The sequence below is a fragment of the Capsicum annuum genome, chromosome 7 (assembly GCF_002878395.1).
Source record: "Capsicum annuum cultivar UCD-10X-F1 chromosome 7, UCD10Xv1.1, whole genome shotgun sequence".
Taxonomy (NCBI): domain Eukaryota; kingdom Viridiplantae; phylum Streptophyta; class Magnoliopsida; order Solanales; family Solanaceae; genus Capsicum; species Capsicum annuum.
In genome coordinates, this window is record NC_061117.1 from 125,914,496 (window position 1) to 125,940,681 (window position 26,186).

At 35.3% G+C, this 26,186-nt stretch overlaps 2 protein-coding genes across 8 annotated transcripts; one reads left to right on the plus strand and one right to left on the minus strand.

The window, feature by feature from the left end:
- Positions 1-1,531: 1,531 nt before the first annotated feature.
- LOC107878034 lies at positions 1,532-17,677 on the plus strand. Of its 4 annotated transcripts, none has more exons than XR_001676689.2 (2): positions 1,532-2,152; positions 13,143-13,348. XR_001676689.2 is itself a non-coding variant. In XM_016724904.2 (2 exons), the coding sequence occupies exons 1-2, from the start codon at positions 2,115-2,117 to the stop codon at positions 17,569-17,571; spliced, it is 684 nt and encodes a 227-aa protein (XP_016580390.1). In that variant the 5' UTR covers positions 1,578-2,114; the 3' UTR covers positions 17,572-17,677. The 4 variants fall into 4 exon arrangements, 1 of the variants encoding a protein (XP_016580390.1); XR_001676690.2 differs by lacking the exon at positions 13,143-13,348 and adding an exon at positions 12,327-13,116; XR_007042926.1 differs by lacking the exon at positions 13,143-13,348 and adding an exon at positions 5,249-9,553.
- Positions 17,678-18,405: 728 nt separating this feature from the next.
- Positions 18,406-24,467, minus strand: LOC107878032 (BTB/POZ domain and ankyrin repeat-containing protein NPR1). 4 transcript variants are annotated; one of them, XM_016724901.2, is made up of 6 exons: positions 24,239-24,467; positions 23,850-24,135; positions 22,775-23,346; positions 20,805-21,561; positions 19,737-19,934; positions 18,406-18,956 (listed from the first exon to the last, which is right to left on the minus strand). In XM_016724901.2, the coding sequence occupies exons 3-6, from the start codon at positions 23,294-23,296 to the stop codon at positions 18,688-18,690; spliced, it is 1,746 nt and encodes a 581-aa protein (XP_016580387.1). In that variant the 5' UTR covers positions 23,297-23,346; positions 23,850-24,135; positions 24,239-24,467; the 3' UTR covers positions 18,406-18,687. The 4 variants fall into 4 exon arrangements, with proteins under 4 accessions (XP_016580387.1, XP_016580386.1, XP_016580389.1 ...); XM_016724900.2 differs by having other exon boundaries at positions 23,589-24,135; XM_016724903.2 differs by lacking the exon at positions 23,850-24,135.
- Between the last annotated feature and the right edge of the window lie 1,719 nt (positions 24,468-26,186).

The window sequence follows — 26,186 nt, forward strand, 5'->3', positions numbered from 1 at the left end:
GTCATCATAGTTAAACAGAATTGATATCAAAATCCATCTCAGATGGGGTAGGATTTTCATTATCAAAATCTTGAACTATATTAGTTTTAGAGTTGATTTTTATCTTTTCTACACCTTTAGGTGTAACATGCGAATCTTCAGAATTAATAATATGTAAGGATGCCGCTCGATTCCTAGCTGGACCATAATCAGGTTCGATAGGAGAAATATGATGTATAGAAGAAAGTCTTCTAAGTAGTGAAAAAGAATTTCTATAGACCTGGGGATTATTATCAAATTGTAGACAAATTCGTCCATCTGAATTTTGAGTTACTTGAGTTAACTCTGAATTAGTTACATCCTCCGCCAATTGTTTTGGAGAAGTAACTGAGTTTAAAATCCATGTTTTGAGGAAGTCAACTTCATCCCATCGAATAGGTCTTCGGGTAGTAACCCTGGATTTTATAAAATTAGTTTCAATAAGCATAGTGCAATCAGAAATATCATCTATTAATTTACATCGAGGATTTAAGGTTGATAATAAATGATAGTATATGCGGTAAGATAATTCTATAAGTTCAGATCCAGGGGCATAATCATAACCATGAGTTCTCACATTTAAAGTTAAAGCATGAAGAATATTTACATCAGTTAGAGATAATTGTAAATTTGGCTGAGTATTAAAATATACAGGACCATAGGCAAGAGTAGATTCAATAGATCCCATTAAGGATTTTCTAAAATTTAAATTTCTAGCATCACGCAGAGCAGCTAAAAATGTTTCAGGGAGAATTCTATGAAATATGTGTCTTGCACCAAATTTACAATTAAACTTCTACCCTAATCCAGCCGTGACTATGTCCGACTAAAAGGTTTCTTATATCTATGTTGAAGATCTAATTTCGCTGACATGTTAACTATGAAAGCTCCAGACTCTGTCAAAATATAAAAGAATCTTTCTAATTTCTTAACTTGGTTCCAAAATAGAGGTACAGTCGAGTTCAATACACTTATGTTAGCCTTGTCTCTGTGACTCCGTCTAGTAAGTTGTGCTTCTCTAGCCCATTGTGCTGTTAAGAAAGGGCGAATTCTGCACAATTAGAACTTCTAGACAGGTTTAACTAAGGTTATTAAATCTCTGACAGGCCCCATGTTTGAGTAAAAGAGTTCATACAGTCATCAAACTATTTAAGATTCTTTTCTATTTCTGTTGGTGCTTTGGTTCGGTTTTCCGACTTTGGCTTAATCCGATATTGTTATATGGTCTGGCAGGCTGGGTGGCATAGTCCAATCTAAGAGATCCTGTTAATGTTATATTATATTATATTATATTATATTATATTATATTATATTATATTATATTATATTATATTATATTATATGTGTGTATGCATACAAAAATAGCTTGCTATGTCAGTTGTTGGAAGTTGGGTCCCAGCTGAGATATTGCCTTCAATAATTTTGTGGGTCAGGACATCTCCTAATTACTTTTAATGCAGAGACTTTAAGATGTTTCAGAGTCCTTACGATAAAGTGCGAGTGTGTAGCTTGAGCACTACACTGGAGTGCAGCATCGGGAAACATGAAAATTAAAAGCAAAGAAAATAAATATAAGGAAATTTTTTATTTAATTAATATTCATTTTCATAATTACAAAGAAAACAAACTTTGAGACATTCTACGCGTTTAGTTATGCATCCTCGGGTATGATCATCTTAGTCCCTAGTATTTGCTTTTACTGGGTGTCGAGCCTATGAGCATGATCCTGACCCATTTGTTCATTGTTATGCCAAGATCCTACCTTGTTAAAACTTGGTTGGCTAAAAGACCAAATCAGGATAAAAGGCAAAGGAAAAAAGAGTGTAGGGCATGGCTGGGTCATCTCTCCTAGTAGTAGTGCCCATTAAAGATGGGCTACATCCTAAATGTTATGCTGACATATGCGTTGGAGATCGCCCAGCTGGTATGCTTATTTCCCATATATGTCAACTACTAAATATAGCCCTTTCTACTCTCTTCATTTGAGTTCCATGTACTTATAGTGACTTCCCTTAGTGTCAAAATCTTCGACATTGAAGTGGTTGAGTTTTGTCTTCCGATTATAATATCTCTCCATCTTATACTTTTGATTCATCATGCGTACAAGGGAAACCTCACGCAGTTCTACCAACAGGTTTAAATTTTCTTTCAGCACTTTGTCATTCATCTTCTTGCTAATTTTGGAATAGTGATAGTTGGGCTCACCTACTTCAGTTGGTATTAGTTCCTCCACTTCATATACCAATGAGAATGGGCTCTATTATATGCTGGATTTTGTGGTCATGTAGTGTGCGCAAAGTACTCCCAATATTCCTTGGTTGTCTTCAATCTTTTCTTTAGGTTGAGCAACATTGTTATGTTTGTTGACTCGGCTAGGCCGTTTATGCTTGGATCATAAAGTGATAAGGTGATTCATTAGTGATTCATTTTATATTAAGCTTTTCGAAGAACTTTGTCACCCTAGACCCAATAAATTATGGACCATTATAGCATGCGATCTCTTTAGATATCCTAAATCTATAAATTATGTGGTCTCATATGAAATCTATTACTTCCCCTTCTTAGGCGTGCTTGTATGCCTCTACTTCTATCCGCTAGAAGTAGTAGTCCATCTTAACTAACAAAACTTTTAACTGGACTGGGGCGGGTGACAAAGGTCCTATAATAACCTTTCCTAATTCATAAATGTCTAGGGTGGGATCACATCATGCATCACTTCCCTTGGCTGGCAAAGCTTATGGGAGAATCATTGACATTTTTTGCATCTTCTGACCAATTTTTGGGTCGTTGTCCTCTATGCTGGGCCAATAGTATCTTGCCTGCATAATTTTGTGTATGAGTGGGCTACCCAAAATGGTTCCTACATACACCCTCGTGTATCTCCCTCATCATGTACTTGGAATCCCAGACCCTAGAAACTTTGTGAGTGATCCTAAGTATGACCTTTTGTAGAGGCTTTTGTCTAACAGGCAATACCTAGCCACCTTAGTTTGCAGCATCTGAGAAGCTTTGGCGTCCGCAGGTAATAAGCCATCCTTCAGATATTTGATGTACTCAGTCCTCTAGTCCGAAGAAAATTAGTGTGGTTTACTCCTCATTATTTTAGGGCTTCTAACGCTGAACACAAAAGCTGGACCACAGCTCTTCTTATGAGATCATATGCCTTGGTGCAGACCCTACTGTAGCCAATATGTTGTCTCATCATTCTTCCTTCACTGAATCTATTCCAACCTCCACTTCTGGAAATAGGATAAGTGATACTGCACCTTGGCAACATACCCCATCATGTGCTCATCCTTTATGTAAAAATCTCCTTTGACATGCTTTACCGCCAATTAGGATTCAAAGAATACGTTGACCTTCTCTGTACCCATGCTCTATGCCAAACCTAAACCTATAAGATGGTCCTCATACTTGACCTCATTGTTAGTGAGCGGTATGCAGCTGATTACTTGCCTTTTAGCCTTTTCCCTATTAGAATTAACAAGACTCTGTTGAGGGCAGTCCTTTTCTAATTAGAAGCCCCGTCAGTAAATTGGGTCCATATTTTGAGTTGGTGTTCATCGGCCAAGATTGCCTCCCTTTCCACGTGGGGTTCATTCCAAGACTAACATCAGCCACATAATTTTCCAGTGCCTGGGACTTAATAGTTGTCTTGGTCTTGTACTCGATAGCAAAATCACTAAGCTCAATGCCCATTTGGCCATCCATCTAGATAGTTATGGATTGTGGAGGATATTTTGAAAGAAGATACGTCATGACCACCGCCATTAGGTTACTTTATATGGATGCAACTTTTTGGATGGACTCCACCAGAGCCAGAGCGAGCTTCTATGAATATGAGTATCATTTTTCTACATTAATCAAACTTTTGCTAGCCTAATAAATAAGTTGTTGCGTACCTTCTTCTTTTTTGAATAGCATGACACTGACCCCTACCTTTGCCACTACTAGATATAGGAGAAACAACTCACTATCTTTGGTCTTGGCCAATAGGAATGGGCTTGACCAGGAGGAATTCAGCTCTCTTTAAGTCCTGCAGACACTAGAAGGTCTATACAGAGTTTGTGTTCTTCCTTAGTAATAGGAAAAAGTGATGGCACCTCTCTGAGGGCCTAGATATGAAATGGCTAAGCACAGCGAGCTGACCTGTAAGCATCAAATGACTTTGATGCCACTTAGTATGTCTAATAACTCTTCAATGGACTAGATCTTGTCCAGGTTTACTTATATTCCTTTGCTCTACACAAGGAAATCCAAGAACTTCCCAGAACCTACCCTGAAAGAAAAATTTTTGTGGCTCAGTTTTATATTGTGCTTCTTCAATAGCACAAACTCCTCTTCAAGATGTAATAGGTGGTCCCGTGCTTCTTGTAACTAAATAATGTAGACCTCTATCATTTTCTACTTTTCAAACATCTGGTTTACCATCCGCTGGTAAGTGGCACCTAAATACTTAAGCTTAAAAGACATCACATTATAGTAAAGAGTACCGTGGTTAGTTTAAAACGTCTTCTCCTGGTCCTCTAAATTTAAGCAGATCTGCTTATACTTGGAGTACACATCAAGAAGACTCATGATTTCATGCCCATACATAGCATTGATTGTGCAATCAATGTTCGATATGGGAGAAAAGTCCTTGGAAAATGGCTTGTTAAAAACTTTAAAATTTTATATACATTCTAAACATACTCCGTGTCTTTGGTGCCACCACAACATTTGTGACTCACACTGATTACTTGACTTCTTGGATGGAGATTTATCCCTAGCAGGCGAGTCGTCTCTTCTTTAACGAATTTGTTTTTCTCATTCGAGATCAGATGATGCTTTTGCTTCACCGGAGAAAACTAGGTCATTCACAAGTATGTGCATCACCACCTCAAGAAGAACCTATAATATCAAACTAAGATCATGGTAGCCATTAGAGTTATTTCAAAGAAAATTAAGAGAAACAATCCTAAACTCAGGGCTTCATCTTAAGACCAAGTATACCTTTCTTTCAGGAGAGTCAGGGAAAAGAGCAATTTGATTGACATCTTCTGCCATGCTCTTTGTCGTGCCTCTCTCATCGAGTATGAGCAGGCTCTTGGGGTTTTATACCATTTTATCTTCCAGAGCTTGGTTCTAGTAGACCTTTTCTTACTTCTACCTAAAGGATGACCTCTGGTTTGTTTACTGAGATTATGCCTGTTTCTTTGAGCTGATCTTGATCCCCTCTTTTCTATTGTAGGCCATTTGAGGTGGGGAACTTGATCACTCTATGATATGCCGATGGGATGGCCTTCTTAGTATGGATGTATAACCTCTCTTAGATGATATTGTAACCTATATCTTCGTCAAGGATGTCAAACAAAATGGGCTTCTCCACATCACCGTCCCAGATCACTAGTGTCACCTCCCTCTTGTCACCTCACTGGCCATGTTAAACTTGACTAGGGCCTTAGTCACAGGCAACACAGCATAGCTAGAATCCATTTGGTTGAAGACTCCCTTATGCATGATGTTAGCCGAACTCCTTGGGTCAACCAACACTTTTTTCACATCGCATCCATCTATATTCATAGGATATTATCATAGATTCATTATGGGCCTTACATGGCTCAACTAGGACGTCATCCCAAAAGGCTATTTCAATGTCGAGTTCCTAATGCGACTTTTTACAATAACTAGAAGATGGTTTATTTTTCTTAGAGAATGAGACCTTACCTTCCATTGGCTGGTGATGGGCTTCTATCCCGCAATCAGAGTTTTTTTGTCTCCTGTGTATGCCTGAGTTCACCAGAGTTGGATTGGTTGACAAAGTTCCTTGCATCTTATTATGAGAAAAATCTTCCATATAGCCTTTGTAGTTGTCACCCTTGACCTATTTCTTTTCAAAGCATAACACAAAAAGAAAATGTAAAAAGAAAAGAAATTAAAACACACACAGATGCTCTAGCTCCCACTGTGGGCGCCAAACTGTTTATCATCAATTTAGGACAGTTAGATTTGTAGGTGGGTCAAGAACACGTGTTATAATTTTCTCTTTGAGTTAATAGTAAGAGATTGCAAGGCGGTAAATAAACAAAATAAATAAATCAAACCATAAGCAAGATAGAGATCAAGAAAATCTGAGGTGACACGTAGTCCTTAGTTTCTTAGATATGAGCCAATTGTGGTCGCGATTATGGGGTTAATAAGTGTGACAACGAGAAACAAGTAACAACAACTAAGGCAATACAAGTATCTTAAGAACAAAGCTAAAGAATTTTATTACTTGAGGAATGAGATGAACCAAGACCTGATAATCATTACAATGGGGAGGGGTGTCTATTTATAGGCTACAAAGGTTTGCTTTGACAAATAAGAGAATGCTATTTGAAGCATACAGTACAACAACTAATGGACAAGGTGACTTGTTAGAGGATGCCAGCCCAGTACTGCATGTCTAACGCAGTTCGAACGAAAGTCACCAACATACTTGAGAGCTCAGAAACACTTTCCTTCTATTTATCCTTTCGAGCATGGTCACCACCATTGTTGGTATCATTCTACTCCTCCTGTCCTAAACTTCCTTTTCCTATCTCAGTTTCATTTCTGGAACAATGCCAACACTACCAAATCCAAGTTGGCTTAATCTTTACTAAAATTATTTTCCCATACAAACGCAATCCATAATTATCAAATTTTTTACCTTTAATACTTTTATGGCAAAATACAAAATAGAAAATAATTATTCATAAGACAAAGCCATTGCAATAATGTAACACCCCATAAATTTGAGCTACGATTAGAACCATGATTCAAGTTCTTGTAGAACCAAACTTTATGTTTTTGTAGTATAGGAAGTGAACTATATGTGTATTTAGGGCACAAGTAACTCCCAGGTCATTTCCAAGTCAAAACCTCCCTTACCGATTAATTTCTTGTGAAAAATCTTGCTATAGTCAAACTTCAAACAAACAGAAATCCTAGATTCTAAAACATTTTTGAGCTCCCGACTCACGTAATTATAGATATTTTAATTATACTTTCAATGCATCCAGTTTTTCCTTAATCCAATATCACAGTAAAATGTTATGGCCATTTTATTGAAGTATTGTCAAGCTGTTAGCGACGGGCCATCTCAAGGCCTGTAAGGTAGTAGGATGGCTCATGGCCACTACTGAGAGAAATACAAAACATATCGCAGATGATGACCTAGGACACAACGCATTGCCAGGCCTCACGTGAGCCATCAAGATAGATTCCAACAACTTTCCACACGATTTTAAAAGAGTTGTTTGTTCGTTCCACTCTTTTAACATCAAAACTACATTAATTAAGATATTCCAAGACTATCTATTAAGTTTAATATGACCAGAAGCCTCTCACTCACTCAAAAACATCTGACACATAGAGATAGAATAAGAAAAGATATGATTTGTCTTGTCCAAGGCATAACTAGGGTTCATCTTCTTTAAATTCCAAATCCATAGGTTTCACCAAGGTTTCTACTCTCAGGTATGTGGGATTTCATCAGTTGGTATCCTTTCACCCATTGAGTCCCAAAATATATTCAGTTCTATAGTTAATTAATGATCTTGAAATTAGGGTTTTCATTACGGCCATGATTCTTCTTGTACTTCAGTTTCGCATAAGTAGCAAACAATAAATACATGTTTCTCCATAAAATTTAGTACGTTGATAGTATCATGTCCATGAACCCTAAGTATAATGATGTTCCATAATTTTTTATCTTGAATTATGTAATTTCATATTTTATTCATATCATAGAAGTTGTCATTAATAGTTATATTCCTCGGAGATGGAGGGTTATGAACACCCAATGACCTAGGATCCCATACATTGTTAATTAAGCACTCGTTCCTTCGTGTTTACATGTTTAGGATACTTTTAGATAGAGGGTTTGTTACTGAGTCTTAATTTATCTATACTTCTAGTGTTGCTAACCAGTAGAGTGCTTTTAGATAAAGTATATTTCTAAATGGTGTTCTCGGTTAAATTCATCCTATTAGATTACTAATAATTTCATAAGTCAAGATTTTAGTTTCAAGTTCAGCCTTATAGATTCATTTCAAACCTCAGTCCTTATATGTTTCTTTCATGCATTTACTCCAGCCATCTTAGAACCCTCACAAACTTATAAGTCACAGTGTTTGAAAATACATGGCATATACATATATATATATATATATATATATATATATCATATAATGACCAAGAGCTTCGGCTCAAGATACATGATATGCATAAGATCGAGATATACCATTAATGCTCTTGGACACTTTTTCCTAAAAGTATGTTTTTGATTAGTATGATATCAGAAATTCTATCAATACTCGCAGATCGATTTTCTTATAAAAGAAAAGTTAACTAGTAGTATGGCAGTCAAGTATGGCGTCCATGATTATGGATAGGTTTACATCCATATGTCATCTCAAGTTGATATCCAGATATGTCATCTTGTCGAGCTATCAATTATGTTCAATTGGGAGTAATAGTTAACACCAAGTGGACTAGGAGATAAAGGCTCACCTGCCTGCTAGATTGTTACCTTTAGCAGCAGTCTCTAAGTCACAGAACTACATGCCATCATAGGTTTATATATACCACATCAGATCATTTCATTCTTTATACCCTAGCAAGGTACATTGGGCCCTCTTCAATGGGAATTATACATCGAACTCCATGATTAGCTCACATGATAACATGTCGATTAGTAATGTCTCCCACAGTCTATGACTTTGGATTAAGCATGTCCCTCAACTTAATCTAGTTCACAGTAGCTCAATTGTAATTGAAATATCTATGCATTCAATTTTTATGATTATCCAGATAGATCCTACATCATATTGTACCCTAGTATTACTTTTAATTTAAATATGTCATCATCAATAAACCAGTTTGATCCTACATCATATTGTACCCTAGTATTACTTTTAATTTAAATATGTCATCATCAATAAACCAGTTTGTATATTCCTTTAGTGCTTTAGAATATCCTTGTATTCAGTTACTCAATATTTTATTATTATTATGTTTCATGTTTACTTTACTTGGTCGTTGCAGCAATTTGCGTTCCTCAATCCATGATCAGTTCATTTTTTTCCTGTTCAGCATATATAGTATAGTGTATCTCACATGCTTAGTACATTTAATGTACTGATCACATACTTTTCTTTGTGCTATATTGTCTTATAATATAGGTTTTGGTGTTCAGTCTTCGAATTATGCATAGTACAATCTCCTACTACATTGGTAGTGGTACTTTGTTGAATCCTCATCATTTGAGGACTAATTATCAATATTTTTCATTTATGCCCCTTTCAGTTTTGAGATAGTTAGTGTTAGCTAGGGGCTTGTACCAGGAACTCGTCTTAGTAGAGGCTTTCAGATATATGGTTAGATATTCATATAAGAGGTTATGATGGTTTTTATTATTATTTCATCATTTATTCAACTTTTGCACATTGTTTTTATTAGTTATTTTAGTATTTTTAGTCAGGCCATGTGTTAGCTTGGGGTCACTTGTTACTCAAAGCACCATGTTATGACTAGGGGGCAGTCTCGGTTGTTGACAAACTTGATATTGGAGCATTAGGTTTAAGGTGTCCTAGGGTGTTTAAAAGTCACGTTAAGTAGAGTCTAGTTCATGGGTGTGAAATGTGCCACATTTATGAATGGGGCTATGAAATATTTTAGGAAAGTTACCCTTCTTTCATGATCCTATCATGCGATGGAGTTTTAACTTTATGTCATCAAACTCATGACCTACGTATTTCATAATATGTCTCCTCAAAAAGATATCAGTCAGAAAAGTGATCAAAATGGTAACCCTTTCGCACCAGTCAATCAGTTTGGAAGTGCTAATATTTCTAATGTAGAGTTTTGTGATGCCATCTAATTATTAGCTTGAGCTATGACTGCTCAGTTGAATCGGCATGTAAGTGTCCCTACAAATTCTGTTGGTGAGAAGAGAAAAGGAGATATAAAGAGGGTCATGCCAAGGAATAGTAAGTCTAATCATTAGAAGATTGCTAATAAGGCCCGATCTTCTTTTCCTAAAGGTGATCAGGCTAACACTTTCATCATCTAGTCCTTTGTCTCTAGCCCCCAGCTCTTATTATGATCAGAAAGGGGGAGATTTGTCTCTCTTCCATGAAAAAGTATTGTTAAGGAAAAATCCCACCCCACTTGCAAAGAGTGTGGAAAGCACCACACAAATAAATGTATCATATGTCATGAAGGTTATTTTGGCTATGGAAAGCTAAGCCACAGGTTGGTAGATTGTCCAGCAGCTTCTTTAAAGGGCTGGGAGGTTCGCCAGCAGGCTCAGCCTACTTTCTCAACAACCCTTCCAAGTTACCCAAATCAAAAAAGGTACCTCTCTTAGGGAAGGTTGTATTCAGAACTTAGCTCAATGTCATTCATCTTCCAGCCCATCCTAATTAGAAAGGTTCACCTAAGGCTAATTGGGTTTGTTTCTAGATTTTCTCCTTCATTCATTTATAGTCCTCAGGCCATTATCCTTCCTATATGGTGAATAGTTATAATTTTGAACAAAGTTGGGATGGTGCAGAGTAGGATTGAGGTATATAATAGAAAGAGAGATATTCTTAGCCGGTATGAGAAAGTGTATGATCAGAATAGATCCTAAAGTGGTATGTCTTGATTATTTGAGTCAGTTTGGTTGAAGAGTAGTGAAAAAGAAGACTTGCAACTTTGTATAGTGATTTTGATATAAGAGGTATATGTTCGAGTATGGAATAAGTTAGGTTTTGGAGAATTAGGTGGTAATGTTAGCAAGTTCTAGAGCAGAGATAGATAGAGGTAGAGACTCATATCCTAGCCCATTCAGTACACTTATGTTATTATGATACTTACTCTTGATGTATGCACTTTATTCAAACATATGTCTATTATCAATCCTTAGTATAAGGAGCAATAGTCTCGCTTAGAAATCCAAATCTTGCTCCGTGAGCCCATGAATATCAGTCTCACACCATGCAGCTTAGGACTCATTCAACCATGATTTCTGGGCACACTCAATCCCCTGTAATGATAAGTGAAGTCACCATACATCAGGTATATTCTCATACCAAACTATATTGTACTCTTCCAACCCTTGTTGAGTGTCAAGGTTTATGGGAGTCTTTGAATCATGATTTTACAGTACATCTGTTACCTTAGATCTTTTGAGTAGAGTTTTTGTGACTTTAGTATACCATGGTACTAGGTTAGTGACAACTGACTGGTAGGCTTGGCTTAAACGCCCCGAGAATATAACTAGTAGATTTTGGTGTTGGATGGATAGTAAACCCCAAATTTGAATTCATATTTAGTGGTGTAAAGTCTGACCCTAGTGTGTATAGAGTTCAAATTTCCCCCGTCGGATGTAACTCTTAGACCATGCTCGTGATTCCTTTCAAAAGATTTAATTAAAATTCCTAACAAAAAGAATTGCAAGGAACAAAGTTCTTTTCTCAATGACTAAGAAATTTTATATCAGTAGCCATTGCCTCGTAGTTGCAGGCATATATTTCAGTCATAAATACTTCAGTGAATTCTAAATTCTCAGTATGGATCAGTTCATATAACCAATGGTCCAGTTCAGATATCAGGCGAATAATACTAGTGACTTTCTCATTTTTCTTCCTTTCATACTCTCCTAAATCCATGTCTGTGCTTATTCCCTATGAGCCCTTTTATACATTTGCAATGTATGTAAATACAGTTGAGTCTTATTCCCAGCCTAAAGTCAATTCAAGGTAACATTTTCCTCCCTATTACTTTCTTCAATCTTATGTCCCTTAATATAACTCCCATGTCATAGCACACATTCATGTGTTTCAGTTTCATCCATGTTTTAGTAAAGAATCAGTTATCATAGAGGTATTCAGCTCCAACCAAGTCAATTTTGGGATTATAGTTCTTTCCTAATTCTCTCAGCTTAGTAGTGTTCATTCGGAGATGAATGACCCCAAGGGGAGATATCGTAACACCCTCAAAATTTGAGCTACAATTAGAACCATGATTCAAGTACTTGTAGAACTAAATTTCATGTTTGGTAGTATGAGAAGTGAATTATATGTTTATTTAGGCCACAAGTAACTCCTAACTCATAGTCAAGTCAAAACCTCTCTTACCTATTGATTTCTTGTGAAGAATTTTGATATAGTCAACTTCATATGAGAATAACTCCAATATTATAAATTATTATTGATCTCAAAATCCATCAAATGATAGATATTTGAATATATTTTCAATGCATTCAATTTTTCCTTAATCTGATATCAGCGTAAAAACTTATGGCTATTTTATTAAAGAATTGTCAAGTTGTCTTTGACGGGCTATCAGAAGACCTGAAGGGTCTGGAAAGGCTCCACAGAAAAGATGTGATTTCTCTTCTCCAAGGAATAACTGAGTTCATCTTCTTCAAGCTTCAAATCCAAAGGTTTCACCAAGGTTTTCACTCACATATATGTGGGATTTCATCAGTTGATATCCTTTCACCCATTTAGTCCAAAATATATCAATTCCTCGATTAATTCATGATCTTGAAATTAGAACTATGTGCCACCGCAGATTTATTTATACCACATCAAATTAGCTCAGCCTTTATACCCTGGCAAGGTATATTGGGCCTCTTTGGTGAAAATTATACATCAAACTTCATGTTTAACTCACATGGTTATATGTCGATTAACATTATCTCCCATAGTCTCAGATTTCAATTTTCACACAACCCTCAGCTCAGTCTAGTATGCAGTATCTCAGTTGTAATCAAACTATTCATCCACTCAGTATTTATGATTATCCGGATGGATCTGTACATCTTAGTATACCATAGTGTTATTTTTTATTTAAATATGTCAATTATCATCACGTCAGTGGGTATATACCTTTAGTGCTTCAGAATATCCTTGAATTCAATTACTCAACATTTTTTTATTTTTTTTTATTATTATTATTATTATTATTATTATATTACATGTTTACTTTTCTTGATCGTTGCTTCAGTTTACATTCCTCAATTCATCCTCGGTTCATTTCTCATGTTCAACATATATTATGTAGTGCATATCTCACATGCACAGTACATTCAATGTACTGATCACATGCTATATTATCTTATAATATAGGTTCTGACGTTCAACCTTCAGATTGTACGTAGTATGATCTCCTACAATATCAGCAGCTCGACTTTTGTGTGTCCTTGTCATTCGAGGACTAGTTATCAGTATTTTAAATTTATGCCCCTTTCAGTTTTGAGACTGTTAGGGATCGTTTGGTGTAAGGTATAAAGGATAAATAGCCCCAAGTTAAAATGAAGGACTATTTTATTGCTTGTTTGGTGTGAGGTATTAGTTAGTACCTATATTATTTATCCCACCATTTACACCACAGTGATGAGATAAGTTACTCCACATGTCCCGAAATAAATTATCTTGAAATTTAGGGTTCAAACTTCAGGATATATACACCCTCAAGGACATTGAAGAAGAAGCGTCATGTGTCATAGAAGAGGCTATGTTCAACATCCTACGAGAGGTTTCCTTTCAAATTTTGAAAATAATCTGTCCATTAGTATTTGGCGAACCAATCTCACCCAAATATGGATGCCAACATATCGCCTGTATATTAGAAGCTGAACACCAGATTCAGTCCTTAGAAGTTGTAACATATGAAACCACGTACATCATACGGGTCGCAGAATGCATATATATATACGGCTCATACATGTGATTGTATATCAAATGCGGGAGATGCCAATCAGAAAACGGGGCAAAATGCAAGTCCCAGACTCCATCTCCGGAACATATATGTCCACTGCATGTCAAGCCAGACCATTGCATACATTTGGCTATTTTTTTGCAATTTCTGGAATGAAATTTCTAGCCATTTATGTCATAGCTAATCTAAATTATAAATATTTGAGAATAGCTCAGTTATACTAGGATTATTTTGATGGGTGATACTTACGAAAGAGTTGGGCTAAAACTTAGTAAGAGTTGAGTTATGACCTTTGTAGCTAGACAATATCGAGGGATTGATGGATTGTGAAATTTTTTCTTTTAAGGGAAATCTAAGACAAATAGCGGTCCCATTAGGCCATAAAATTTTTTTACCATTTTTTGAAAAATGATTTTACTTTAATGAAAATTGGGCTATTTGGCTATAAGAATTCCAAATTGTTTTGAGAAAAATGAAAACAAGTTTTATTTGTTTTCACTTTTTTCCAACTTCGATTTTAACTTTATTTATTGTTATAAATAATCCATTTTTCTTATTTTTACAAAAATACCTTATTAATTTCATCCAACAACCCGAGTTAAATGTCTTACTGCCGCATTGTTACCTCGTCCTACTTCCATCGATAAAAGACCTCAAAATTGAAGGCAATTGAACTTCAATTTTTTTCTTCTTTCTCAAAATCTCCTCATGATACAATGGAACATTAATCCGTCCATTCTTACGACTCTTTATGCTACACCAACAACAAAGGCAAAATTATTGTCTCCTTTCACATTTGGTTGTATAGGTAAAAGTTGGGTGATTTTGATACTTTTTAAAATTTAAGGATATAAAATTATATTTAAAAAAATCTTTCCAAAAATCTAAAAAAAAAATTAAAAATACGTGACCAAATACAACTCCAATTCCAACTTCAAAATATTTTAATTTTCATGATCAAATCGCTCGAAAGTATTTTCAAATATTTTATGAGCTAAATTTGATAATGTAAATTAGGCTGTTAAGTGGGTTGGGCCGGGTCAACTCGAAATTGGCCCGTTAAGTTTAACCGGTTTGTGGGCCGAGCTGGCCAGGTTAAATGGGCCGGGTCGATTCTGGATCCAACAGTAAATTTTTTAAAAACAATCTGGGACCGACCCACTTAACCTAACCCAGTCTAAATCTGATCAAAATTCGGTCAAAACCGATCAAAACCAAAAAAAAAATTAAAAGTTTTTTCTCCATTATACACTATATATACCCACCTATATGCATTTTAAATACGTTAAACAATATAAATACACTATATACTACATTAGAATTTAAAAAATATATATCCAATTACACATGTAATCGTGTAATAAGACTATACGTTAGTTAAATATATATACTATAAATAAAACATATGCTACAAGTTATATACTACAATATAATGATATATATACTAATTTATAAAACATATACACATGTATACGTTAAAGATATACTACTTTAAAGTCTATAGAAGATATATACACATATATACGCACCATTCAATATATATATACTACTTCAAATAAAATATACTACAATATATATATTTCAATAGATACATACATTATATATATAGTTATATACTAATTTATAAAACATATACACATGTATACGTTAAATATATATTACTTTAGAGTTTATATTCTATATATACACATATATACGTACCATTCAATATATGTACTACTTTAAAAAATATTCTCCAAGATATATACTACAATGTAATGACATATATACTAACTTATAAAACATATACACATGTATACGTTAAATATTACTATTTTTAGAACCTATAGAAGATATATATACATATATACGTATCATTCAATATATATGTACTACTTTAAATAGAATATACTACAATATAATGATATATATACTGATTTATAAGACATATACATATGTATACATTAAATATACACTACTTTAGAGTCTATAGAAGATATATACACATATATACGTATCATTCAATATATATGTACTACTTTAAATAAAACATATACTATAATATATATACTACAATATATACACACACTATATATATATAATTATATACTAATTTATAAAATATATCCACATGTACACGTTAAATATATACTCTTTTAGAGTCTATATTCTATATATATACATATATACGTATCATTCAATATATGTACTACATTAAAAGATATGCTACAAGATATATACTACAATATAAATGACCCATATGGTCAAAAATAATTTTTTTTTAAGATAAAAAAAATTAAATGGGCTGATTCCGGGCCGGTTAACCGAGGGCCTGAATCGGGTTTGGTCCGAATCGGGTTAACCGATCCCAAAAAAATAACCCAGTCCGAGACTCAAAACCCTACAGCCCGTGGATTGATCGGACCGAATAATACCGGGTCGAGCCGCTATGATGGCCTGGGCCAAGTCAAACCGGCCCGTTTGACAAACTTAGTGTAAATATCTCTAGTTTCTAGAACTGCTTATCCACATGAACTAGCAAAAAAATACGGAAAAAATAAATACTTGGTACAAAATGGATAAGAAATAAAGCTGATAGCTATATATTGGGTCATCTACTTGTAAGTCACGTTGGAGCAACGATAATAATCTGTTGCACAATGCTTACTTGGCAATTACTTTAAAATTTAAGTTTGGTGCATTGTCGATGTAATTTTTTTTTGCACATCATATAAGTTTTACTTATTGTGGTAGGTTGTTCATTTCTTAGGTAAAAATATAAAAATAGATGACCTGCTACAACGGATAAAAGTGATTTGATGGCGTAAAAAAAACTACACCGATGGTGCACCAAACTTAACCTTATCCACTCTAAGATACTCCTTCGTCCCAAAATTTTTTAATTTAATTTTTCATTTTATTTGTTTTTTTTATTAATTAAGACAAGACACAAAACAAATTTCATGGTTTACTCTTTTACATTAATTATTTTTTCTAATTAAATTGTAAACATCATTTAATAGGGATACTATGGTAAATTAAATATATTATTAATTATTTTTTTAATTAATATATCATCTCAATTTGGTATGGATAATTTGAGACTGAGCGAGTATTATCTTCATCTTGTTACCATTTTCTCTTTAATTACCATCCTTATTAAAATGCATCCTTTTCTTATTAGCCTTTTACATTTTTTTTTTTTCGTTTAGTTTCTACCAAAGCCCAACCCTCAATCAAATGGACAATGGAAAATTTGAAGAAAGACCAACAATTTTGGCTATGAAGGGCCATCCAGGCACTGGTAAGAGCACACTAGCCTACTCGATAGCTAAAACACTGAAATGCCCACTTATTGACAAAGATCACTTCAAAGATTGCACCAAACCTCTTCAACGAGTCACCAAAGCGACAGAACTCTTAAATGATCTATCATACGAGGTCATGTGGCGAGTCGCCTCGGCTCAGCTAGACCTGGGGCTGAGCGTGGTGATCGACTCGCCACTCTCTCGCAAGGCTCACCTCGACCAGATCCTTGAGATCGGGGCTCATAGTGGTGCTCGGGTTGTTGTTGTGGAGTGCAAGCCGAGAGATGAGGCCGAGTGGCGTAGGCGGCTCGAGAGGAGGAGTGAAGTGGATGGCTCAAGCTGGCATAAGCCGTCTACATGGCAAGAGATGGAGAAGTTGTTGGAAGGGTATGGAGGGTGTTGGGATTATGATATGGGGGAGGTTCCAAGAATTGTTGTGGACACCACATGTGCTAATGGGATTGAAGAAGTGGTCTCCACTGTGTTAGAGTTTGTTTCTAATGCATGTGGTGCAAAAAAGAATCAGTGGGTACTTCAGTGCACCAATTAAGAGCTGGGTGTGACTCTGATCGGATCTATTCAGTAAACTTTTGTTCAGAGATCCTGTACATACATTAAAAAAATTCACTAAATACCAATATATATTTGACTGTGAATCCAATACTATGTTAATAGATCTTTTCATTTTGTAAATGAACATTTCTTGAGTATGCATTTTGGTTCCATTTTGAAAATACAAACTTATTGGACACAGACGCATTTTAAACAGAGGAGGGAGAATCAAACTTTTGATATTTATCAAATATAGGTGAAATTTTAGGTTCAAACCATCCACAAAGTTTGATATTTATCAAATGTAGGTGAAATTTAGATTCAAGCCATCCACTTTGATGCTTTATTGTGTATGCTTGATCCAACAAGATATGACACTTGTAGAAGACATAAAACGAAAAGTTCTTCATTATAATAGTTCAAAATGTTCCAGTAGATCAAATGATTGGAGTTGAATAAATTGCTTGATGTATAGAGCAGTCTACATTATTTTCATTCTCCAAAAAGCTTTTGCTGATGTACTTTGACACCATGCCTACGAAAGAAATTAATCAGTTACGAATAACAGTATGCAGGGGGACACAATTTATAGTACAGGTTCTGTTGAACTTATAGCTTTACAGCAGACCCTGTATATGTGTTGGCAATCCACTAATATGTACGCATAATAAGTTGTGAACCCATTTATGCTACTGGATTAAGCGTTCAATGCCAAATAGGGGTCACTACAACCCGTAAACTTTCAAATTCTGGATTCACCTCGATTGTTGTGCATGTATCTGCAGCAAGCACAGCAAAGTCCTGAAAGAAGCAAGTTTGCGGAGAATACATGTTTGATCAAAAGATCATTTTCTCTATATATTACCATAAACTGACAATCATCAATCCAAAAGAGGTAACACAAAGAAAAAGAAAGAAAAAACATTCCGTTGTCTACGTTTATTCCTTTTGCCCCTACCCAACAATCTATCCACTCTCCTTCTACAAGATGATTGTCTCAATTATACTAGTCCAATTTCTTCTTTACAAACAGATCAGTACTATAGTATATGGAGCTCAATCGTGTAAAGCTCATGACAAGGATCAACGCGAGTGACGTAGCTATGGAGAGGGCCTACTTTTTCCTGATCTTGTTACTCGTGACATTAGTCTTCGGGGAAGATGAAGAGGAGGAAGATGTAGAGAAGCCTGCCCAATACTTTTCAGCTTTGTCTTTGTTGAATGCCTTCATAAATTCATCTTTGAGTTCTGTGTATCGCATCTTCTTTGATCTTTGTTCCTCAGGGGTGCCACTTTCTAACATCAAGGAATCTAGCGCGTCATCCTCCAGTAATCTATCTAAAACTTCAGAGCAATTAGGGAAAAAACGTCGACCTGTGTCCACTGCCATTTCAAAAAACACAACATTGAGAAAGACTATTCATGGGAAAAACACTATTCCTACTTATCATGGGGAAGTGGAAAGTCTTGATGACATTCATTTACAGCGTCCAGCTTATGATTTGCCATCCTTGAAGCCAAATGATATATAGAGCAAGGGATTGAAGTTATATCTAGCAACTATAGTACTATTTTCGCAATCACCTAAAGGTGGATTTAATCAAATAAACTGACGAATAAGATAAGTATGAAAAATTGTACAAAGTCTAGTAGGACCAAAAGGAAGATTTTTTTGTGAATTATAAACATGCAAGATATGTTCCATCAACCAATGATTATAATTTGCCATTTCAAACGTTCAAATATCTCCTTTGGGAATGCTGACTCTGTTAGGATCGATTAGCAGTTCACACACACTAAATTTGTGGAGAGGATGAAGAAAACTAGAGAGAGAGTTCTTTAGGAGAGAGAGAATTAATTTCATGGTAACACCCGTGGGTAACCTCCACGGCGGACAGGCTATTTATATTAATGACTTGGAGTATGTACAATTACACAGAGAATGAGAATAAAAGGTACAGCCTAAAATTTGGGCGGGGCTCCGCCCCGAACCCCAACTTCAGGTGGGGGTTCCGCCCCCCACACCCCCGGCAACCTCACCGCGGAGGTTGAACCGCGTGAACATTAATATATAACAGTACGTCACATATTAATAAGGCTCCACAACCTAACAGGCTCCTCCTTCGTTTAAATAATTAATCAAGAAGACCCAGTTACTATCACCTGTTTTCAGCAACGCGACCAGCCGCTCTTGGAGTCTTTTCACTTGCTCAGATGGTAATTCATTCAAGTCAACCCCTCTCAGATTTTTGCATAATCCAGTTGTTGTTGAAAGTCCAGTAAACTCTGAGGTTGAATCAGCATGTGCTATTTCCATAGCTAGTGTGGCTTCCTGAGGAAATAACATTCGTGCCAATGCCACTGCAAGAAAACCCAAATTAGGAGCTCCATTCAAATAACATAAGTCTAGGAGAAGAGGATGATACAGAGCCCAAGTTCGATTAAACACACTTGAACATTTTATTACCCCATAATTATACAACATGAGTATTTTCCTGACTTAAAAGACGTCAGTCTACTGACAGATGAGCAACTTTTGTGTCTTCGAAGTTATCCCGCAAAAATAATAGTGGTTAGTCTTTCTCAATCAATAGTTATGATTGGATTCTTCAGTGAAACTCTTATGGACCACACTTGTCCATCTATAAGGCGTAGTGAGCCCTGGAAGAATTTCCCTAGCATCTGTAATGTGTTCGCTCCAACTTCAGGTTAGAAGTGAAGTATAAGCAGCGAAAACCTGTATTAGCTTCTTATTTTTCCTTGCTGCCAAAAGCTCCCCCGCAAAGAAGAAAGAGAAAACGGAATTTAAGTGCAGGGAAGGTGGTTCCTCAATTTGCTATTATATTGGACTATGGGCAGCATCAACACAAACTAAGTTCTAGCGTGTCTCAAAGATAATTATATACAACTATAATTTCACTGAATTCAGTTTGATCTTGGGCAAAGAGACACAAAACAATTTGTTTCTCAGGAAACATGGTGTAGCTGTGCAATACAAGTGAAATTTCAACAAACTACCAAGAAACTCCATCTGAAATCTTAGCATCAGATACACAATTTAGTGGCAATCAGAGCACACCAGAATGCATAAGCATACTGGTTTTTGCGTAATAAAAACAGCTATACCAAGCGTGTGATTTGATTTAGATTGGGTAGATTTTGATAAGTATAAAAACAAGTGACTGCTGGATCACGAAGAGAGTTCACTTCAGCATAACTTAACAAAGTTACCTCGATTTTCAAATAAAAGCAACCTCATGAGTAATTCATCAGTCAATACCATTGATGAAGAAGACATGATCCCAATCATAGGATTCCTAATCATCTCTCTCTCCAGAACATCAATGCATAAGCGGTCTTTATTAGTTGCCTTTCCTTGCTTCGTTGGCTCACTGTAATCCTTTAGCCGAGTCAATCTCCGGCATATAGATAGTGCAGTATGCCCGTCACGCGTAGTATCCAAGACAGATGCTCCCTTTGCAAGTAATCCCATTATTATTGATGGCTCCTTTCGTCTAGCTGCAACATGAAGGACATTATATCCTCGAGAGTTCTGAAGATTGACATCAGCGCCTAAATCCAGCTCAAGTACCTCATTCACAACCTTGGAGTTGCAATACGCAGCAGCATAATGAAGAGCACAAGCATCATTTAGAGTGACATTAGACTCTTCCAGGAGTAACTTTAGCAATTCAATGTCATCGGATTCCAGAGCCTTCAGAATCCTCCTAATTCTCTTTTCACTCAAGGAGTCCACTTCTATTGAATCCTGTTCAGTCCCTTGTCGAGACTTGAGGCGCCTTGCTTTTATGTCAGTCAAAACTTCATGAGGGAGTTCTTTCTCAAGAGTAGCATTGTCTAGATCAGATCGTGCCACTCTCTGGATGCAGTGCTCAAGAAGTTGTTTAGATTTGCAGTGAAAGGCAACTAAAAGTATAGGAATTACATCCTCTGGAGTAACCATATCAACAAAGTGGACGAGAGAGCGCTGCACCCATACAGAACATTAATCAGAACACTTCAGATTTTTTTTAGAAAAAAAATGTAACTACAAAGTTAGAAGCATTAAAAATCTCATTGAGAACTTACTGTCATTTCCTATCTAGTACCAATGCCACTATAAATTCAATAGCAAGTCCTTTACTGTATAATCAAGAAAATACATAGAACTAGAAAAACTCAGACTGTAGTAAGCTGTTGAGACTCGTTTTAGTGGAAAAAACAATAAAATCATACAGCTTGTACTTGCTGTCACATCCCACTTATCGATTGGACCCTAACTCATGCAGGGTGTTGATCTTAAGTTTCAAATGTGCATATGACAAACAGACCTTATCTGCAACAGGATTCACTGATTAGCAATTAGGAGATTTACATCACTTAACTCGATAAACGCTAAATTTCCAAGAGTTCTTTCCTGAAATCTTACAAACAGCAGTAGGTAAATTTTTTGAGAATAAAAATTACTTCTACTCTGTCAAATTTTAGAACTAATGTGGGACAACTTGTCCTCTTAGGGCCATCAGCCAGACTGAGATAGCAGTTTGATGGTATCAGTCTACAGATTTAGGTCCAAAGCAGCTATAACTGACCATGGGGAATAGTGGGAGAAGAGGCAAATTCAGGATTTGAACTTCTCTTTGATTCAAGATTTGAACTTTACGGATTTTGAGTTTAGATTTCTACCACAGCCCAATTGATTTACTGGGTTAGAAATCTATCCTTTGTACTTATTTAGTTGATTTTTTTAACGCGCATGCAGGGTTTGAGCTCTATTGGATTGGGATAAATCCATAAGTGACATACTAATTCCGCCCCTAAGTGTCTTTAGACAGTTCAGAAATGTTGAATACACTCAATAAATCCTCTTGTCAAATAGCTCATTAATGAAATAAATCGTGACCCAATTATAATGTGTTGTGACAGAAACAATAGCTCCTAAATGATGAAGAATTTTGTTTACAAACTGCTATACAAGGAAAAACGGAGTTGTTTTCTGAACATCAGCATTTTCAATAGAAACTCTTACATACAAATCTGAAAAGATTGTGAAGAAATTGTGTCTAAGTAAAGCATTTGATTTATATTGGGTACACTTTGTGTTATTGAAGGAACTGTACCACAAGGATAGTTCTATGGTTAGTTCAAGAATGAGAGCCCAAAGCTTATACAGAACTTAAACCAGCACAGCAAACACTGACCTCTACGACCACAACGAGTTCTTTTATCTGAAAAGTGGACGAAGCATACATGAGTTCCACTGCATAATTAATGGCAGGGCCGCAAGCATCATGAGAACAACCATTATCAACACAACTCGAAACTTCTGAAGGAGATGGCTTAATCTTTCCCGTATATAAATAATTCAGGAAGACCATGAATACTTCATAGCCAATTGAGGCAACCGGCACCAAATCCTTCAACAAATATTTAGGCTTTTCATCTTTCAAGGAATTATCATTCTTTTCCTTAAACTTTTCATGGAAAAACTGACTTCGTGCAGCCAAAATACAGCGATTAACACCAACACTGATCCCCTCAACAACTATTTCTGCATCAGTGTAGTCATATTCAGGATTAAGCAGGAGTTTCTCAAGACTAGCACATAAATTGCTCAAATGATCAAAACTTGGTCCTGGTTCCTTGGGACTAGTGTATCCATTTGATACATAAGAAGATGAAGCAAAACTCAGGGATGATGAAAGTTCGTGGCCATTCTCCATTATTCAAACTTAATTATTGCCTTGGTAATTTAACTAGCAAGAATTCATCCCTGAGAGAACAAGAAATCACTAATAAGCTCACTCCAAATCCTTGTCATCAAGAGAGCAATGAAACCACCAAAGAGAATTTTATATTTCCATCTTATCATCCAAAGTAAAGGACGAACGAGTTAATTTTATAGTTCCATCTTATCACCCAAAGTAAAGTTTTAAGATATAAAGGAAACATATCATCGTCAGCTCAGAACACCCAAAACACAAAATGGACAAAAGGGTGGGCTAAAAAATCAACCTTTTTATTGATTCCCAATATCTAGCTTCCAAAACCAACTTGAGAAGCAGCACAACTTCTTAACAACAACAACATACCCTGTACAATCCCGCGAAGTGGGGTTTGAGAAAGGTAGAGTGTATGGAGACCTTACCCCTATCTCCTCAGAGGTAGAGAGGTTGTTTCCGATAGACCCTCGGCTCAAGAAGACCTTATCCCTGCTTCTTAACAACACCAAAAGTCAATCTTTAAGCTACCCAATTCCCCAAACAGAGCAAATACCTCAATGAATAAGACAAAAATGGTGAAGTCACTAAGGTCAACGCTAGCTCAAAATCTCAGAAGACATGCTTGAACTGAAAATATCACTCCTTTTTTATTGGGATTAAGAAGAAAAGCAGCACCCCTCCTTCTTATAGCATCAAGATTCTATATTTGAGCTACCCTCTTCCCAAACAGGCCAAATACATCAAGCAAAAGCATAGAAGTAAGTCTTAAAGAATCTGAAAAAGTTGGCCACTAAAGTCAACAGGTCAACGTTGCATGATCTTGGCCAAAAATCTCAAACCTGCAAAGCCAAAATAATAAATAATGAACCTGCTGTTAGTGAAATCCCAACATTTTGGCATAAACATGAAGAGAGAAAGAAACAAAGAAGGTGATGCAGCTACCCAAGAATTTGTACAGCGGAAAAGAGTGCTTAGTTGAATATTGGTTGACACAAGAACTAGTCAAGAAGTCATTTCTGTAACAGAATGAACTGAGTAATGATTTGAAGTCGGAAAAAGAAAAAGGGAAACAAAATGAAGTAGAAAGGAACTCCAAGATGAATGAAAACTATAGAAAGAGTGAAATGACAAAGAATAACCGAGATATGCAAAGAGGAACACTAGTGAGTTGTCCAGGTGCATGTATCAACATACTTAAATAAACACATAGTACAATTAAAAAAACCCATAATACATAAACATAATCGTACTCTTTTAACTTAACCTCAAATTACATCTATTATCTTCAACTTTAAATAATTACATCTATTATCTTCAACTTTAAATATGCACAAGTAGATATTTAAACTTATCCAAAGTTAAACAAATAGAAACACACATCCTATATGAAATAATACTAATACACGTAGGATGTCATATAGGACAAAAATTGACCACATAAGACGTGGGTATCTACTTATTCGACTTTATATAAGTTTAAGTATCTACTTGTGCATACTTAAAATTGAAGGTCATATATATGATCTGAAGCCAAGATAAAGGGCGTGTTTATGTATTGTGCACTAAAAAAGCTGTGCACTAAACTTTGCCCAGGTCAGGTCTGAAAAAAGGCCAGATCGCAAGGATTTATTCTGTGCAGACTTACTTTGTATTTATGTGAGAGATAGTCTTCAACCAATGATCTTCTAATCGCATGACAATAACTTTATCGGTTACTCCATAACTCATCTTAAAAAAGGAACATCACAATGCACTAAATCTTCTGTTATATAGCCGACCACAAAGATCTATCTCCATCCAATACAAATCTTTAATTAGTAAATATATTTCCATCCAATTAGCTTATGAAAATTGGGATATTGTCTAAAATATTACGACTTGTAGAGCAGTATACAATATTATACAATATGTATTCAAGACTATAGTCTAGTGATCATTGAAGTGAATTGAGCAACATGAGGCCTCAAGTTACTAGGTGATTTCTTTCCATATGTTCTAGCTTTAATGGACAAAGTAGGCTCGGACACTACAATTATCGAAAGAAAATATATTATACGACATTATAGTGCCACATCTTGTATAAAAAATGTATGATGTGTGTGTATATATAAAGTGTTTATACTCAAGTATGGATGAAATCAAACATAATATCATAATGATATTTTATGTTGAATTACTATTTTCTTCAAGTATATATAAATTAAAAAAAACAATGTACAATACTTTTTTGATAAAGTGCTTGTATAAAAATGTATAATGTGTGTATATATAAATTTTGATAAAGTGCTTGTATAAAAATGTATAATGTGTGTATATATAAAGTATTTATACTCAAGTCTGGATCAAATCGAACATAATATCATAATGATATTTTATGTTGAATTACCTGACATGAATATTTTCTTCAAGTATATATAAATTAAAAAAACCAATGTACAATACTTTTTTGATAAAGTGCTTGTATAAGAATGTATAATGTGTGTGGGTATATAAAGTGTTTATAATCAAGTATGAATCAAATCGAACATAATATCATAATGATATTTTATGTTCAATTACGTGACATTAATATTTTCTTCAAATACATATAAATTAAAAAAAACAATGTACAATACTTTTTTGATAAAGTAAATAGGCTATTCCTCGTAAATATAGCATGCTGTATGTGTACCAAAAAGTGTTTGATCTATTCCTCCTTAATTTTGTTAACGTGTAACATGGTTTGATTAAATATTGGAAAAAAATACATAAAGTAGCATACTTAAGTATTAAATTACAAAAAATAACAACACTTTTATCAAATTACATTTTATAGCATATGTATTTGTATGTATTTGTATTTTTATAGCAACAGTTTGGAAAAATACAAAATACATATTGATCATAAGGG

Excerpts from the sequence above, each read along its gene's own strand:
- LOC107878034 (XM_016724904.2), top strand. The coding sequence starts at position 2,115 with ATGCGTACAAGGGAAACCTCACGCAGTTCTACCAACAG. Across the intron at positions 2,153-16,925 it reads TCACGCAGTTCTACCAACAG|TTTCTACCAAAGCCCAACCC; the intron begins GTTTAAATTTTC and ends TTTTTCGTTTAG.
- LOC107878032 (XM_016724903.2), bottom strand. The coding sequence starts at position 23,296 with ATGGAGAATGGCCACGAACTTTCATCATCCCTGAGTTTTGCTTCATCT. Across the intron at positions 21,562-22,774 it reads AACTCGTTGTGGTCGTAGAG|CGCTCTCTCGTCCACTTTGT; the intron begins GTCAGTGTTTGC and ends GTATGGGTGCAG. Across the intron at positions 19,935-20,804 it reads GCTTTTATTTGAAAATCGAG|TGGCATTGGCACGAATGTTA; the intron begins GTAACTTTGTTA and ends GTTTTCTTGCAG.